The sequence below is a fragment of the Mirounga leonina genome, unplaced genomic scaffold (assembly GCF_011800145.1).
Source record: "Mirounga leonina isolate KUSES-001 unplaced genomic scaffold, KU_Mleo_1.0 Mir_496, whole genome shotgun sequence".
In the NCBI taxonomy this organism is placed as follows: Eukaryota; Metazoa; Chordata; class Mammalia; order Carnivora; family Phocidae; genus Mirounga; species Mirounga leonina.
In genome coordinates this window covers 254,733-272,939 of record NW_023270783.1, presented here as the reverse complement: position 1 = coordinate 272,939, position 18,207 = coordinate 254,733, and the positions used below count along the sequence as shown (strand labels likewise).

General features: G+C 46.6%; 1 protein-coding gene across 1 annotated transcript in view; it reads left to right on the top strand.

The window, feature by feature from the left end:
* The first annotated feature begins 5,739 nt into the window (after positions 1-5,739).
* VPS26C (VPS26 endosomal protein sorting factor C) overlaps positions 5,740-18,207 on the top strand; it is a 43,976-nt gene continuing 31,508 nt past the window's right edge. Inside the window, exon 1 of the mRNA XM_034990138.1 lies at positions 5,740-5,879. Within this exon, the coding sequence (XP_034846029.1) occupies positions 5,823-5,879 (57 nt within the window). The 5' untranslated portion in view covers positions 5,740-5,822. The remainder of the gene's footprint in view (positions 5,880-18,207) is intronic.

The following is an 18,207-nucleotide window of genomic DNA, read 5'->3' as shown; positions in this document are numbered from 1 at the left end:
TCCAGCAACCATTTCTGCTGAGGGTGGGGGAAAAAAAATCAATGTTACTATTTCGTTGGAACTCAGTTGATAGTGTATTACATTCTCTTTTCACATCCCCATTCTCCTTCTTGCCTTCTCCCTGAAATATTCTATCTAGGATGGGGAGAGGTGTATGGTTCAAAAATGCCACACGTCTTGGCCAGTATCCCAGCTGGAACAGTTTGCAGTCCCATCCCGGCACAGGCAACACCATGCCAGGGGGTTTGTTAGAATAAGTCATTCTGACTCAACCTGCAACTCACTCTTGCAGGGTCTTCTAATCCTCTGCTCTTTCACTCAGGCTCTCTGCCCTTTTCTGTCCTTTTCTATAGCCTGGCCCATTCCCGTCCTCAACTGGGATGGTGACTCCAGATGACAGGCAGCCAGACCCTACCCCAAGATGTACTTCGCTCTGTTCTCTTTTTGTGCCTTTTCCTCTAGATCAGACACATGTCATGTCTTTGGCAAAGTGCTCTTTATCACACATTTTGTGATCCAGGGCATAAATTTGATGGAGGGAAAGTTGGAGGGGCGGTGTCTACTAGGAATTACAGGGCATAAAAAAAATACCTCGGCTAATATTTCAACAATATTGTCTCCTTCTGTTATGGAATTCAAACATACAGAAGAGCACAGAGAATAGTATGATAAAGCTCCATGTCCCCATCACATTCAGCTTCAATAATTATCAACATCTTTCACCTATGGCCCTGCCCAACCACACCTCCTCTCTTCTTTTTTCTTCCCTTCCTCCTGGAGTTAATTTAAAACAAATTCCACATATCATGTCATTTCACTGTGGCCAAATATTTAAATTCTTTTCTAATAATTTTTCAGAGGATTCTTTCTTTGGTATATCCCACAGGCTTTGGTATGAAGCATTCACACTTTCTTATTTTTAGTTGGTTACTGTATTTTTATTTGCTCCTTGACCTAATGTATTTGGGGGAGTTTGTCTAAATTTCTAAATAGCTAAAATTTGGGTGGTTAAAGGATCTGGACTGTACTTAGTTAATTGAATATGAGATTATCTTTGTGGCATAGTATGCAATCAATGCTTATAAATGCATACAGACACTTGAAAAGGTGAATATTTGTGATTCCATTGTATTTAATTGTACCTCTTAATTACTTTGTTAAAACCCTCTATGCCTTTATTGTTTATGCACTCAATCTCTGACAGATTGTGTTGTGTTAAAATCTTCTACTAACTGTCCATTTATCTAAATATTTTTGTTGTATATATAGTTGTTATATATTACAGGTTGAATTGTGTCCCCACCAAATTCATATAGTGAAGTCCTAACCCCCAGTGACTGTAAATGGAAAGAGGGTCTTTACAGAGGTAATCAAGTCAAAACGAGGTAATTGGTGTGAGCCCTACTCCAATAAGACTGTGTCCTTATAAAAAGGGAGCACTTGGAGAGAGATGCCCAGGCAGGGAGAACGTGATGTGAAGATGAAGACACATAAAAGGAAGGCAAAGTGAAGAGTTGCAGAGGAAGACAGCCATCTGCAAGCCATGGAAAGAAGGTGGGAGCAGAACCTTCCCTCGCAGCCCTTGAAAGGAACCGACCCTGCTGACACCTTGTTTTCAGACCTCAGTTTCCAGAACCAAGCAAGAGAGAACAGTGTTCGTTGTTCTCAGCTGCTTATTTGCAGTACTTTGTGATGGCAGCCCCAGTAAGCTAATATGCCATACAACTCTCCTATGGCTCTTACAATGGGTCTTCACTATCAGTTTCTGTAAAATTGCCTTTGCCTCTAAGTTGTACCCCTGCTTGATTTTTACATTTGATTGGCAGTCCTTTGTCCGGTCTTTTCATTAAGACGCTGTGTCCCCTTGCACTAAGCCCAGACATTTGTCATGTGCACATATGAAGCATGGTGTTTGATGATTGCACATGTGAGCTCTGGTCAAAATGGGTGGCTGCCATTTAGTTGCTACATGGCACTGGGAGAGTCCATTAATCCTTCTGTGCCTCAGTTTTTCCCTTTTGTAAGGTGAGGGAGCTGTAATTGTCCTTATAAGGATAGAACAAATTAAAATATTTAAAGAGCTTACAACAGTGCCTGGCCCACAGCAAGTACTTAACATATATGTGAGTCATTATGAATCCTGTCAACTTTATAGTGAAGGTACTGAGATCATTTTACAGAGGCTCAGAGGAGTTAAGTCAGGAAGCTGGTGTGACAGGATTGTTGAAGGTTGGGTTGCCGGCGGGGTGGGGTGGGGGGCAGGCCCTGAGATGGAGATTAATGTGCAGGAAATATATTAGGGGGTACGCTCCAGATGAACAGGTGTGGGGGTGGAGGTGAGGCAAGCAGGATTGGGTTGGGCAGAGGAAGAAGTGTAATTGTGATGCAATCACAGCAAAGGCTCCCCAGCCAATGGGAGCAGAGTGCCATGCTGTGAAGACTCTCAGGCAGCCTGTGGACAGTCCCCCGTGGTGAGAAACTGAGGGCTTCAGCCCATAGCCACGTAAGGGTGCCATCTTGGAAGTGGACCCCAGCCCAATCCAGCCTTCAGATGACTGTGGCCTTGTCTAACATCTTGGCTGTGACCACCTGAGACTTTGAGCCAAAACTACCCGGGGAAGCTGCTCCTGAGTTCCTGACTCACAGACACTATGAGATAAAAAATGTGTGTTGTGTTAAACTACTAATTGTTGAAGGTAATGTTTTACACAGCAATAGATAACTAATATAGGGAGCTGACTTGTCCTTCAGAGTTGTTCCAAACTGGGCTGAGGGGAAGAGGTCTTTATATTCTAAATTGACTGGTCATTAGATGTGGGCTGTCCCCCAAACCTTCCCCCACCCCCACCCCCAGCCCCAAAGGACCATGACTTTGGGCAAAGCAGTTTTCTTCACCTAAGGGCAAGTTGTGAAGAGTGACTGAGCTGACAGCTCTTGAGAGCAAAACTCTCAGCAGCTCAGGAACATGTCCCTCAGTCCTGAAAGGTCTTGGGCAGAGCATCACAGCCTCCACTGAAAGATGTTTAGTGGGATCTCTCCTACTGTCCTGAAATGGGAATTAGGCTCACAGCTGAAATAAGCATAGTGCCCTACCTTTTAGTGAAAGATGCCTACAACTGGAGCCACTTCCCCAGGGATTAATAAAAAGCTGCAGATCAAGCCCTGCTTCCATCAAATACTTCCCCAATCCTCTCCGTTTCATTCTACATAGGGAGGGAGAGGAAAGAATGAAAGAAGGCGGTTGGCCTTGTGAGAGTGCAGTGTTTCTTGTGGGAAGTGATGTAGAGGGGGAGGCTGCAAGGTAATCTCTCCTTGGTATGGGTTGGGCCTACTGGAAGGCAAGGTCTTCCAGTCACTCCTTGCAAATCTGTCTGGTCAGCATTCTTGCGGAGTTATTCCTGTCTGCATTTCAGGAGGGAGCAAGAAGATTGAAGAGAGACAGCAGGGTGGAGAGGAGAGGCCTTGGGGCAGCTTCCAGTCCAGCCCTTTTGTGTGGTAAGGATGTGTATTTCTCATGAGTCACGTGGACCCCGTGGAAGATAGACTGTCTTGAGCTGCCTGCTGAACCCTCACCAAGAGACTGAGTGCACTAGTGGGTGCTGGCAGGGGGGTGATGGAAAAGATCAAGCTGGAGCTCAATCTCCCATGGAAATGTATGGAAGGGAAAAGGCCCACAAGGCCTTCTCATATGTGTCCCCTGAAAGTTTCAAGCAAGGGCCAGTTATCCATACAAGCAGGAACCAATTAAGAGAGAACTTTGGGTGGAGGCCAGTTAAGCGATGCTTGCCTCAACACAGATGCCAGGCCTGAAGAGGATGTTGAAGTGTCCAAGAGCCAGAACCATGACTCGCACCTTCCCACCCCCACTAAGGATCTGGCCTCCCACTGAAGTCATGAGAGTGGCACTTTGACATGGTCTGATTTTTACTAACTGAAATTGACCAGAAAGTTAGGGGTATGGTCTAAGGTGTGGTTAAGGGATGGGAAAGATTAAAAAGAGCAGTGATGGGAGAAAACTGGACTGTTTCGTGTTTGGAAGCCATCACACAGAGAGGGCTCAAAAACTGATTACACTGGTAATTGCTGGAACAAAACCTCTCTGCCCTGCACTAGCATTCCATAAAGACTGTGTACAACCTACAAAGATGAGTAAAACATGGCATACCTGACCTCAAGGAACAAGAAATATTCTGTTGTAAACTAAGTATAAAGCAGGTTTGCTGAGCAAACAAGTCTAGAATGTGGAGCCTTATGTTTCTTTTCCTGCTTCCGTGCATTGTCTACAGAGATTGATATTTTACCAATTGGAAATGATGGGTGAGTCTGGTGGAGAGGGATTCATTTCCTGAATCGCAAGTAGACTAGACTGTGATTAAATCTCTAATGAATTGTTTTAGAATCGCTGAGTTTGGGTTGCAGGAAGACATCCAAGAGAGACTGAAGCCCTGAGGGCAGAGGGGAAGGAGCTGAACCCGGAGACCTGAATGTTGGGAAATCCCACCTTGTATCACCCTTCAAAAGCAATCGTAGCTACAGCATCATCGCTGTCGTCCTGTAAAATGCTTAAATCCTCAAGAGGGGGCCACCGGTGATACTGACTCATGAAATTGTTTTACAGAAAATTTCCAAAGTAATCCTAAAAGTGATGCACTCTAAAAAAACAGACATCAGAACTCAGGAATTTAAAAACAAAAAGCACTTCTTCACCGCACTGCGTTACCAGAATAACGGAATGTTACCTTTCTGCTTATTGGAAAAGTCCTGGTTTAAAACACCTACAGGGAATTTTATTTCAGTCAAAGCAGGGTGTTGCCTAGCGCTTTACTGCTGCAGCCCTGCCTGGAGGCAACTCTCCGCCCAAACCAAGCTAATGTCTCGTGTCTGGTTCAGTCGGCTCTGGCCGGGAATAAAAAGGAGACTTGGCAGGTCCGCCCCGGCTCGGAGGTTCTCCGGCCCACGGGCCGCCGGGACCCAGGGCCTGCGGGCCGCGCATTCCCGCGTCCTGCGCACCGACATGAATATTCAGCGCCGCGTTCCAGGGCGCGCGCTGGGGAAGTACCCACAAGCCCCCGCGGCCCCGGGGCTGCGGGGACCCAGCGCCTTGGCGCGGAGCGGGGCGAGGTCCCCCGGCGCTCCCCGAGACCTTGGCCCCCGGCCCGGCGGCAGAGGCGGAGGCGGGCCCGGCGGGCCGCCCGCCAATCGGCGCCTTGCGGGCCAGGGGCGCGAGTCCGCGGGAAGGGGAGGGGGCGCCGCAGAGCCGAGGACGCTGGTCCTCAGAGCCCCCGGGAGAGGCTGGGGGAGGACCAGAGATGACGAGAGGAAGGAGGCTGGGGCGGGAACACAGTCACAAGCTATGACGGCCTTAATGCCAACTCCACAGCGCAGCCCCTCTGCGCCGCACAGCCTGACGGGAGCCTCACCTTCCCGGCGCAGGAAGGGCCCGCGCCGCGGCGTCGACACCGCCCGCCATCGCGGGGCACGCCGGGAGAGAGCCGTTTTTCCCCTCTCCAGTAAACGAGGGAGAGGAGGGTATTTCCGGTGTTAAGACAGTCTTTGCGGAAAGGGTGGGGCCGGCCTGGTTCCGCCCCTCCCGCGCGGCGGGGGCGGGGCGAAGAGTGACAGCGTCTCGCCTGCGCTAAGGCCCGCCCCTGCACCGGAAAAAGGAAGGCGGGGGAGTCGATCTGGAACGGGGAGCGAGATCTCCTGAAACAACTGCAGGCGGCGAGGGGAAAGGGGCGGGGCCCGGCTCGGAGGGGCGGGGCGACTCGCCTTCCCCTCGGGTCGCGCGCGGCAGGAAGTCGCGCCCTCAGCCGAGGATCGAAATGGGGACCTCCCTGGACATTAAGATTAAGAGAGCGAACAAGGTTTATCACGCCGGGGTAAGTAGGGTGGGCGGGTCTGCAGGCTCGGTCGTCTGCAGGGCCCCGCGCCCTTCTGGGTGTCCCTGGGCCGGGCAGAGCGCTCCGCCAGGTGCGGCCCCGCCGGGTGTGCCCCCCGCGCGGTTCGCAGGCCTTCGGAGGACCCCGGGCGGAGTCCCCGCCACGTCCTCGGGCGTCCGGGCCGAGGGGCCGGCGCCTGAGCTGCAGCGTTAACCGCTGGCCCTTTGAACATCCGCTCGGCCTTGGTCCAGAGCTTGAGCTGTCCGTTGAGGGCGGAGGAGCTTGGTGTCCACATGCCCCGTTCCCTCACTCCCGACGTGACTGCAGAGGTCTTAATGAATGAAAGGCGGAATTCGCCTCGGAAAAAAATAAAAATACGCGCTTCAGGGTCCGGTCAGCTCTAACACCATGCAAAAGTTACTCGTTTTTTTATTCTTTGGATGATGTACGGAGGGCATGGCATATTAAAATGCAAGTACAAAAAAATAAAAATCTTGATGACGGCATTAAGTTTTGTGCTACTCTCCAGTCATTTAACCTCCTCTGGCCTCAGTTTCCTTATTTGCAGAACGCGGATGCAAGGTTCCTGTAGCTCAACCCCACTCTACCTCAGAGTCAGTCACCCTGGGAATTTTAAAGTATGATTGCCCGGGTCCCACTCCCAAAGATACCACTGTTTGTAGTGTGCAGCCCTCGCTGAAATCACAGCTAACTCACGCTGTGGAATAAAAATGAGAGTAGTGGTTGGTCCCATAAATGCAGCGCAGTCTCAAAAGGGATTGAATACCAGGCAGGCAAAGATCAGGAACAGATGCTAAACCCTTTTGAGTGCAACACTAGTGGGGAAACCTGATGTTTACACAGACTCAAGTGGTCACCTCCCAAATTATTAATTTTAGAGGGAAAAAGCTACCTTCCTAATGGAGGAATCAGATCATCACCAGTCTGGCCACGATCAACAGTGAGCATCACCTCACTATCACCACTAAGGATGCTGCTGACCGTATGTTCTGGCGTGATCAGAGAGGGTCTGGCCTGATGCGCTGAAAAGGGAACAACTCTTTTATGTAGTATTCCTACCAAAAAGGTTCAACCTAGATCAGTTCATAGGGAAACAATCAGCATTTCCAAATTGAGGAACACTCTGAAATAATTGGCCTGCATTCTTAAAAAATGTGAATGTCATGAAGAAAAGGGAATTTTTCTAGATTAAAAGAAACTAGAGGGATATGACAACCAAATACAGCACATAATTTTTGATAAATAAGTTTGGGTATGGGCTATATATTAAATAATAGCTTTGTGTTAAATTTCCCTAGTGTGATATTTGGATTTTGGCTCTGCTATGTAGGAGAATACTCCACATACTGAAGTATTCAGGAGTAAAGTATGACAATAACTGAATTTTGAATAGTCCAACCACAGATTGTGTGTGCGTGCATGTGAGGAGAAGAGAGAGAGCAAATAGGGTGAAGTGTTAATTGACAGCTCTAATTGAAAGCTATATGAGTCTACTTTATATTCTTTATATTCTTTTTTAATAACAGTTTTATTGAGATGTAATTCAGATACCATAGAATATACCCATTTAAGGTGTAGAATTCAGTGGTTTTAATATATTCACAGTTGCTCAAATAATCACCACCATCTAATTTTGGAACATTTTGGTCCATCCAAAAGGAAACCTTGTACCAATTAGCAGATATTCCTCGTCCTCCTTACCTTTCAGCCTGTGGCAATCACAGATCTGCTTTCTTTCTCCATGGATTTGCCTATCCTGGAAATTTCATATATGTGGCCTTTTGTGACTGGCTTCTTTTGTTTAGCATAATGTTTTTCAGCATAATGTTCATACCTATAGCGTGTATCAGTTCCTGGTTCCTTTTTATGGCTGAGTAATATTCCATTGTATGGATAGGCCATCTTTTACTTAACCATTCATCTATTGATGGACATTTATTTGGGTTTTCACTTTTTGGCTTTTTTGAATAATGCTACTATGAACATTCTAGTACAAGTTTTTGTGTGAACATATGTTTTCATTTCTCTTGGATATAGGCAGAGGAGTGGAATTGCTGGATGAGATGATACTTTTGTGTTTAACTTTTTTTTTTTTAAGAGAGCCAGCACATGCATGAGCTGGAGGGCAAAGGGAAAGAGAGAATCTTAGGCAGGCTCCATGCCCAGTACGGAGCCCAACGAGGGGCTCTGTCTCATGACCCTGAGATCATGACCTGAGCCAAAATCAACAGTCAGACATTTAACTGAGCCACCCAGGCCCCCTGCTATGTTTAACTTTTTGAAGACCCATCAAACTGTTTTTCAAAGCACCTGCTCTGTTGTACATTCCACCAGCAGTGTGTGAGGGCTCCAGTTTCCTTTCTGCTTTGTATTCTCTGTTTCTTCTTTGTTAAGAGATTAACTTTTCTGTAGTTTGGAAATTCAGAATAAACTGGGGGAGGCAGTGATAGGAGACGATATACATTTTGCTTTAATAATTATTATTTCATCAAAAACTCAACATATTCCATTCAGAGATGTTCCAGCTGAGATGTTTTCTGTGGTTTTAAATAATGGTACAAGTAATGAAAAGTACATTAAGAAAAGGTGCAAGAACTGAAATGGTAAAGTTGACCCAGCCAGAAGTCCTCGTGGTCGGGAGAGCTGAAGGTGCCATTAATGGGAACAGAATCTGCAGTGGCTGGCTTATGGCAGTGTTTCTTAATCTTGTGTCGGGGGACCTTATATGGCATTTATGAAAGAAAAATCAAGGTAATTTCTCCTAAACAGATGGTTGCTATATATCATTTAGAAGCCAAAAAAGAAAATAGACTGAAGTCTAATCAATGAACAAAAGTATGTATTTGGACCTATGTGCCTATGGCTCAGGTATTAGACTCCGTCATCTGTGGTTCGGGATAGGTGGAATAGGTGGCCAGCGCTGTTGTGGCTGCTTCCTAAGCTCCAGGTGGCAGGACCCTTGCTGGCCAGTTGCTTGATGGTCTCAGTGCCTGTGGACGGTGCGTGTAGCAAGCATAGTTTGTGCCATGATTGTGCAAGGGGTGCCTCTCTCATTCTCCCCACTCTTACTGGCTGCAGGTGGAACTAATACAAGTTTTCGATGTTCTCTGTACATCTTAACAGCTGTGGTAAAATTTCCGTTACTAAGGATTAGACTTCTCAGCGGGCACCTGTAATTGTCATAGTTTGTTTGACGTGGCTGCCACCCACGTTAGCCTGATCTTTAGATCATAAGTGAGTGTCGTTCACGCGATGCACGTTTGCCTGTGTAGCCACATAAAGCAGTCTTCTCGCGATGCCGGGGTAGTTCAGTTGGTTAAGTGTCTGACTCTTGATTTCGGCTCAGGTCATGATCTCAGGGTCCTGGGACTGAGTCCCGCATCGGGCTCCCTGCTCAGCGGGGAGCCTGCTTCTCCCTCTTCCTGCCAATCCCCTTGCTTGTGCTCTCTCTTTCTGAAAAATAGATAAATAAAATCTTAAAAAAAAAAAAAAAAAAGGAGTCTTCTCTTGCACTCAGAGGTGCTTGGGAAGCACTGGCATAGAGTTGCTTTAGCCAGGCTGTGTCACTCCATTTTACTAATGAGGAAACTGAGGCCTAAGCGGGGTGTGGAATTTGCCCAAGGCTTCCGAACTCAGACAGCCTGGATTCCAGCTCAGGCCAGTCAGCTTTGTGCTTCCAACAATCTGTGATACCGCCTCCTTAAGAGTGGCCATTTTTGTGCAAATGGAAGAATTTATAATGTAGAAATAGTTATCAATTTCCTAGGAGTGCTTTAAATAGCACTGTAATATTTCCATTTAAAAAACTATGACTTTGGGACGCCTGGGTGGCTCAGTTGGTTAAGCATCTGACTTTGGCTCAGGTCATGATCCCGGGGGGTCCTGGGATTGAGTCCCGCATCGGGGCTCCCTGCTCAGTGGGGAGTCTGCTGCTCCCCCTGCTTGTGTGCTCTCTCTCTCTGACAAATAAATAAATATTTTTTAAAAATTAAAAAATAAAAAACTATGACTTCTATTCAGAAAAGGTACTGATTCTATTACTATGCTTTTCAGTGTTTTAGTTGTCATGAAAGCATTTGAAAATGGCTTTCATTCTGTGGATACCAGAGAACCTAAGTTATACTTGGGTTTAAAATTGGCATTTGGGTTTTTTCCTAGGGAAAAAAAATGCTTATTGACGAAATGATGGACTTTTAAAGAATCACTGTTGAATCATTTTAAAAATATATAAATGTAATACATGCCATGTGAACGACTTAACATTTTACAAAAGGCTAGAAAGTGAAGAGTAAGTTCTTCCTCCTCTTTCCCCCTTTTCTGTCCCTGGAGGTGTCCGCTGACACTTTGGGTACTATTCCAGGCATTTCCTGTGACGAATGGTGTACGTGCACGCGCGCGCACACACACACACGCACAGCCTGTTCTTTCTGCTTAACAGTGTATCTTTATCTTGGACATCTGTCAATCTCATCCTTTTGTAGGTTTTTATTAAATCCAACCAAATTTACTCAGCCAGTTTCTGATGATCTCATGAGGCTTGCAGGTCGTAGAGAGAGACAGGTAAATACATAAACAAAAGGTGATCAAGTGCTCAAATAGGAGCATCTGTGGGATCTAATGAGCACAAAGCAGGGCATCAACATTTTGTAGGGGGAAGATAGGGTCCTCTGGAGCCTCACTGAAGTTGTGATGCTTGCACCTAGTTTTGAAATGTAAGCGCCAGGCCGGAATCTCCCTCCCACCAGAGACCACAGACGCTCCTGTTCGTTCCCAGCAGGAGGAGCAGACCCAGCGGCAGAGTGAACAGTCCGGGCCCAGCAAAAGCTTTTGTTTCCTTTGTTTCCCAGGCTTTTCCAGGCACTTCTAGAATCTCATTTGGCAGCAGTTTTTAAAAGGGATTTCACTTTATCATCTTTCCAGATATTTATTCTTTTCCTTGAATTTATTCGGCTCTTTTCCTGTAGTTGTGTTTTACCTTCCTAAGTTGGCTGTTCAGCTTCTTAAATTGTAGCCTCCTCTTTTTTTTTTTTTAAGATTTTATTTATTTGACAGAGAGAGACACAGTGGGAGAGGGAACACAAGCAGGGGGAGTGGGAGAGGGAGAAACAGGGTTCCCGGCGAGCAGGGAGCCGATGCCGAGCTCGATCCCAGGACTTTGGGATCATGACCTGAGCGGAAGGCAGATACTTAACGACTTGAGCCACCCAGGCGCCCCTGTAGCCTCTTAAAAATGCAGACATTTCCCTCTAAGGACTGCTTTAGCTGCATCCCTACGGTCTTTTGTTTCTAGTGGGTTGGCTGGAGTTTCTGTAAAGCAGACACCCTGTAACCCCACCCAGCTCCTGCCAGAGAGGGGCAAGGCCAGGAGCGCCAGGGAGATGGGAAGAAGTAGAGCCGCTCTGCCCATGTGCTGTCCGAGGTCGCTGCTCCAGAGGACCCTGCTGAGGCCGCCTGGTGCAGCAACCTCACACACTGTGGACATGGGAAGACCCCAAAATAACGCTCTACCTCCCTGTCTCACGAGATGTGACTTGTGGCAATTTTATAATTGTTCTAAAATGTCTTCCAGGGCGCCTGGGTGGCTCAGTTGGTTAAGCGACTGCCTTCGGCTCAGGTCATGATCCTGGAGTCCCGGGATCGAGTCCCGCATCGGGCTCCCTGCTCAGCGGGGAGCCTGCTTCTCCCTCTGACCCTCCCCCCTCTCATGCTCTCTCTCTATCTCATTCTCTCTCTCAAATAAATAAATAAAATCTTTAAAAAAAATGTCTTCCAATTTCCACTATGGTTTTTTGTTTGACACCTGAATTGTTTAGAAGTGTGTGTTTTCATTTCCGTTATAAAAACAACTCTCGGGCGCCTGGGTGGCTCAAGTTAAGCCACTGACTCTTGATTTCAGCTCAGGTCATGATCTCAGGGTCATGGGATTGAGCCCCACATCAGGCTCCCTGCTGAGCAGGGAGTCTGCTTGTCCCTCTCCCTCTGCCCCTCCCCCAGCTTGTCACTCACTCTCTTGTGTGCGCGCTCTCTCTCTCTCAAATAAATAAATCTTAAAAACAACTCTCATAGACTTACAATAATGCTTACATTTAAATTAAAATTTTAGAAAATTCCTTATGAGAAGATTACCTTGAACTGGAATGTGAGGTCACGGTGGAGCAGGGAAATATCGGGTCCAGTGGTCAGGAAAAGACTTAATATCACGGAAAGTTTTCAGTAATTTAGTGGTAACCTGTAATACGTTAGCAACACATTTTATATATTCTTCTGTCATTGCACTGATTAAACTTGTAATTAATATGTTCTTTGAGTCTGCCTAACTAAAATACTGTTTTGTTTATATTTATATACCTAGGCCTATCAGTGCCTGCCCACTCAGTAGGCACTCAAAAACTTTATTAAATGATAGTTGAAGCCTTAAAACATTTAAACAAAATTCATAAAGCTAATAGTTTTATAAATGCATTGATCAGAAAGGGAAAGCTAGGTCTTACAGGTATACTATAGATTTTCCTTTGTAATTACAAATAATATTTTAGGCATAAATTCCAGACAGGTGTTGGTAAGATTCTTATTTTGGCATAGCCCCAGAGCTACACACGAACCCCCCATTACTTGTATTTGCTCTAGGACAATCATTTTTAAGAGAATGATTCAGATAAATAGGGGAATGGGGACTTCCAGATTCCTGTCAGTGTGATTCTCTTCAAATTCAGATATAGAAAATAATAGAAAACTGTCCAAAATGTGTTTCCTGGCGTTTTCACAATTTACACAGTTCAGAGTGACTAGACCTTCCTCAGAGCTTGAAGCATCCTTGCCATTCCTCTGAGAGTCCTTCTCACTGAGTCCAGAAACTTGACTTGTGTTTCCAAAACCCCATGTATGATACAAGATCATCGGGAATATGTGATTTAAAAAAAAAAAAATTCCCTAATTCTGTATTTCTAGTGAATGTTCTGATATCCCATGAGAGCACTTAACTAATATTGTTTTATTTTTTATTTTTTTATTTTTAAGATTTTATTTATTTATTTGAGACAGAGAGCATGAGAGGGAGGAGGGTCAGAGGGAGAAGCAGACTCCCCGCCGAGCAGGGAGCCCGATGCGGGACTCGATCCCGGGACTCCAGGATCATGACCTGAGCCGAAGGCAGTCGCTTAACCAACTGAGCCACCCAGGTGCCCCACTAATATTGTTTTATAATAACATACTAGTATGGCCCTTTCCAACTCACTCACAGACTGCTTTAGTCCCCACTAACACTGAAGAATCCCCCCCTCATTTTATGGTTCAGAAACTAAGGATCAGAGAACTCAGTGACATGCCAAGGGCACTGAGAAGAATAAATCTTCGAAATCACACTTCTGTATGTCTTTTCCAGGTCTTAATTTTTGTCATCTGGAGGATGGTGCTGATACCTAGTCAAAGGTTTTGTTGTGAGATTAAATGAGATAATGTTTTAAGACATTTTATTGTAGGTTCTGACCCTTAGCAGGGGCTCAGATGGTGAGTGTTGGTATCGGTGTGCTTTTCGGTAATGTCTGTTCACTCAGAATTGCTGTGTCTGCCACGATGTGGATCTGGAGGTAGTACACTGTCCAAGTAAGTGCGTATCAGATGCTTCTCAGATTGTCGGATGTCTGTCCATGGTGGACTTGGAGGAAGGAGAGCCAGTGCCCTGGGAACCCTGATAGCGGGTTTGGTCACTGGGAGCCGAGTGTGGTTCGGGTAAGCCTGTATGCTTCTTGCATGGTGCAGGAGAGGTGTTCCTGATCAAAAAGTTTGACTCAACTGCATCATAAAGTATGTTACGTTTTCAGTGGAGCAGAGGAGCTTATTAGTTGAAAGAACCCTGCAGTAAATCTTTTTGTAATGTAAATATGATTCATTTGTTTTTACAGATTCAGAATGTTTTACATTCTAAAATCCTGGCACGTGTACTCATGAAAGTGACACTGTTAAATATTGTGGTTGTGAAAACCATAAATAAGAGCTTTGCTATCCAGTGTAACCAGGTTATGGTGATAAGGAATCTGCACAATGGGCTGGTTACTGTTCCCACAAGAACCTCTAGATTTCCGTTTTGGCTTATTTGGCTTGCATGTAATTTCCTGTTGAAAAATTAAATAGGAGAGCCGCCTGGGTGGCTCAGTCAGTTAAGCATCTGCCTTTAGCTCAGGTCATGATCCCAGGGTCCTGGAATTGAGCCCCACGTGGGGCTCCCTACTCAGTGGGGAGTCTGTTTCCTCCCTCTCCCGCTGCCCCTCCCCCCACTCGTGTTTCCCCCCCCTTAAATAAAATCTTTTTTAAAAATTAAAGAGGAAAAATCCTGTATGTAACAGTTCATTATTATGAAGAAAAGTTGCAAAACCATAATGGTATGGAAAAAAAGCATAACTATTGTGCTTTGTACTATTGGATTCTTGATACATGAATGGTCAGTCCTGGTGAATGCTGTTACAAGTGCTTAGGGTACAAAAATGAGCCAGGAGGGATCCCAAGATAATTTGGGGGAGCTATGAACCTTTTAGGAATCGCTGTCATCTCAACTTTGAGTGGGCCTCTTTCTTGAATAATTGAATGCTCCTGAAAAGGCCTGTCTCCAAAATCATAACCTCACCCTGATGCAATGCAAGAGAGGCATTTTCAGAATTATCCAAGCCTGCTTGAAAACTGGGTGCAGTAAAATGAATCATGTAGTTCTCCGTTTGGTGTTTTTAACAGCGCGTTTTGTGCTGGCCTGAGCATTAGTGAAGCTTGTCTGACCGCTGTGGGCGTGCGGGCTGCTAGACTCTGCAGCAGGGGGACCCTTGACTCCCAGCAGGCTGCTCTGACTCCAGCAGGGTGGTTGGGCTTCCTCTACCTTCCTCTTGATGCTAGTCCCCAGTGTGGACCTCCTGACCCTGAGTTCCCAGTGTGGACCTCCCGACCTTGCAGCATCCTGATCTGCCGGGAGCCAGCCACGCCCTCCCCGCGGGCTCAGCCTGCATCTTTGCCCTGGCCTGCTTCCAGGGGCTGATTGGCCCCCAGCGCTGACCTCCTAGCAGTGCTGTTCGCAGTCCGGAGAGCCAGTGGCACAGGCAGGTTTCGAGGAGATGGCGCCTCTCTTCTCCCCTTGTTCCCCCTCTTGACTCCTTCTCTACTGCTGCCCCAACCTGAGTTGGCAGAGCCCCACTGGTCTGTTCTACGGACTTGAGGTTGTGCTAACCCTCCTCCCGATGGTCCCTGCTCTGCCTCCCTTGGCTCGCTCGCTCCTGGTTCTCCTGCTCTGGTGAACCGGGCGCCACTCACTCCCTCGGCTTTGGGCCGAGCTGACCTGACCCCCTGGCTGTCCCTTCCCCGTGGCCTTGGCCCCCTCCTGCCTCCACTGCTCTTCCTGCACCTCTGCTCACCCTGCTTGTTCTCTGCCCTCTTAGCACAGGCCTGTTTTGGAAAAGTTGTGATTTGAAGTCACTTTTCCATTCGCTTTCCACTTTCGTTTCGGCTACACTTTGGGAGTTTTTAACCCCCTAACTCTGAATATCTCTTCCTCTCACTCAGTGTTCTTTTTAATCAAGTAGTTGTGATACATAAATGGAATTCTTTTAGTAAACAGATCTATGACCTCACCTCCACCCCTGCTTTGTTTTCTTGGCTTCAACTTTTGTTCAGAAAACAGTTACTTGTTAGCCATTGGGCAGGTGGGCTGATCTGTTTCCCCTCCCTGTGAGCAGATGAAGACATGGGAGTTCCAGAATAGCATTAGTAACAAATCAGCAACTGAGAAGTGCCAACAAGATAAGCACAGTGTTCTGAAGCCCAGAAATAAAGCATCTGCATGGAGAGGTTAAGGAGCCGTCAGTTAATACAGCGGCTTGCTTCAGAGCCACCAGGATTCCCACGTGTGGTTGGAGATCCAGGGTGTTGGGCTCTGTGGTGTGTTGGGCGCTGCTGCTCTCCGCCCGTGGGGTTCTGGGGCCTTTCAGATGCTTTCCATACAAACACAAACAGGTAAAGGGCCAACTTTTGTAAAAATACTTTTGTGAAGTGAAGAATGCCTATCAAGTTCAGTTATTGTCTTCTACCTGAACACAAGACTTTCTGGACACATTGATATGGTGAGCAACTCTTAAAAAGACTGTCTTGGTCTTTTATTGTCTACTGAAGAGAAAGTCTACGTTCTCACTGACAGGTAGAAGAACATTCAGGCTCAGAGCAATGTGCCTTTCTCCAGGTGATGGAAAATATATATTACCTCTCATCTCAAAAACTAGAGTGAGTGTTTCCTTATAAACAGCTCAAGAAGATGAACAACATTGTTTAGGATGAAGGTTTAAAAAAAAAAAATTAAAGCGATGAAACTTTTTTTTTTTTTAAGATTTTATTTATTTGTGTGAGAGAGAATGAGAGACAGAGAGCATGAGAGGGAGGAGGGTCAGAGGGAGAAGCAAGCTCCCCGCCGAGCAGGGAGCCCGATGCGGGACTCGATCCCAGGACTCCAGGATCATGACCTGAGCCGAAGGCAGTCGCTTAACCAACTGAGCCACCCAGGCGCCCCGCGATGAAACTTTTTATTAAATGAAATCTTATATAGAATTCTGATATATCAATATAATATCTATTAAAATAGTCTATCTTATAACCATATAAAATCAGAGCTTTTCCATTTGAAGCGATTCCCACCCTGCCTTCCCCGACTCATCCTCAAATCCCAAAGTGGCTGCTGAGGTGTCTGCACAGGCCTGGGGCCCAGTGGCTCAGTTTGAAAAGTATTGGTTGTACGATGTAGTGACCGGCCAGAGCCGACAAGGTTGAAGTTCTTCATACCATCCCATTTTATTTTGTCTTATGCCAAAACTTAAAAGTTCTATTAACTTTCAGATACAATGCAGTGCAGGCAACCAGGCTGACAACATTTTGCTTTTATTCACTGGAGGATTTAAATAGAAAAACATAGCCCCCTACTCCACACAGAACCCACATTATCGGTTCATCTTCTGCCCGATTCCTCCTTGACAACCTGCTCACCTGGGGTTCTTGCGCCAGGAGTCCCAGCAGAAGCTGGTGGGTCTGACCACCCTCACTTTTGTTCTCCTTGTCCTGGGAAGGGCAGTGTGAGATTGTCAGTAGCCTTTGATTCTTACTAGGAACCTGTACCTGATAATGCTTGTCTGACTCCAGATGCTGATGCTCAGAAAGAGCGTGCCTCTGAGAAGCCAAGGGCTTACACCAGCTGTCCTCCTGGCTATTGGATAGGATCCCCTGGTGTGTGACGTTAGCACGTGTGCTTTCTGATGATGGCTGGGTTCCATTCATCCTCACCACCCTGTCCTCTGTGCTGACATTCTTCTCTATGCTTATGGTTTTCTGTCACACACCTGGCATAATGGTAGCCAAATATGGGTCTGCCCTTTGTTTTATCAGAAAAGATCATTTAAGGGGCCTGGGTGGCTCAGTTAAGCGTCTGCCTTAGGCTCAGGTCATGATCCCAGGGTCCTGGGATCGAGTCCCTCGTCGGGCTCCCTGCTCAGCGGGGAGTCTGCTTTTCCCTCTCCCTCTGCCCCTCCCCCCTGCTTATGCTCTCTCTCTCTCTCTCTCTCTCTCTCTCTCAAATAAATAAATAAAATCTTAAAAGAAAAGAAAAGGTCATTTAAGACCATTACTCTAAAACCCAAATCACCATCTTTGGGAAAGGAACAGAAGTCCCATCAAAGAAAAGTAAGGGATAAAAGGGCAGAAATTCCTCTCTTCAATAATAATCAGGGAAAAAACCCCACCTTTTTTTAATTTAAAAAAGCTCTAGTAGTGTTAATTTGATCATACTTTTCAGATTCGTTCTGTAAATTTTAAAAATGTGCATGTTTTCACTTGTTAAGAAAATTCAAGTAATGGGAAGGAGTATCAAATGAGAAGTAACATTCCCCGTCCCCCTCCTTCACTGCTCCATAAACACACCCGAGAATTGGCACTTGACATTCCCAGCCTCCCACAGCGTGGTCCTGGGGTCGCCATGGGCAGGGTGCCCGCCATGGGCATGGCACCCGAGCGCCACTGAGCCACGGGGAGCAGAGGCTGCCGCCGCCGTCCTGGGGAGCACGGTCGGCCCTGCACTCTCTCGGCCCACTCCTGCCTGTCAGCAGCCCTGTGGGCTGTGCTCCACCCACCTCTGGCCCTCTCCTGGGTCCAGGCTCTGCCTTGGACTTGATCTACTGTTCTCTTTCATACGTGAGTTCACTCTGCCCCGGGTGCAGTTTGGTGGCTGTTGGAGCTGTTCATTATGTAAGTGGGCAGGCTATAACTCCCTGTATTCCACGGCCATTACTTTGGC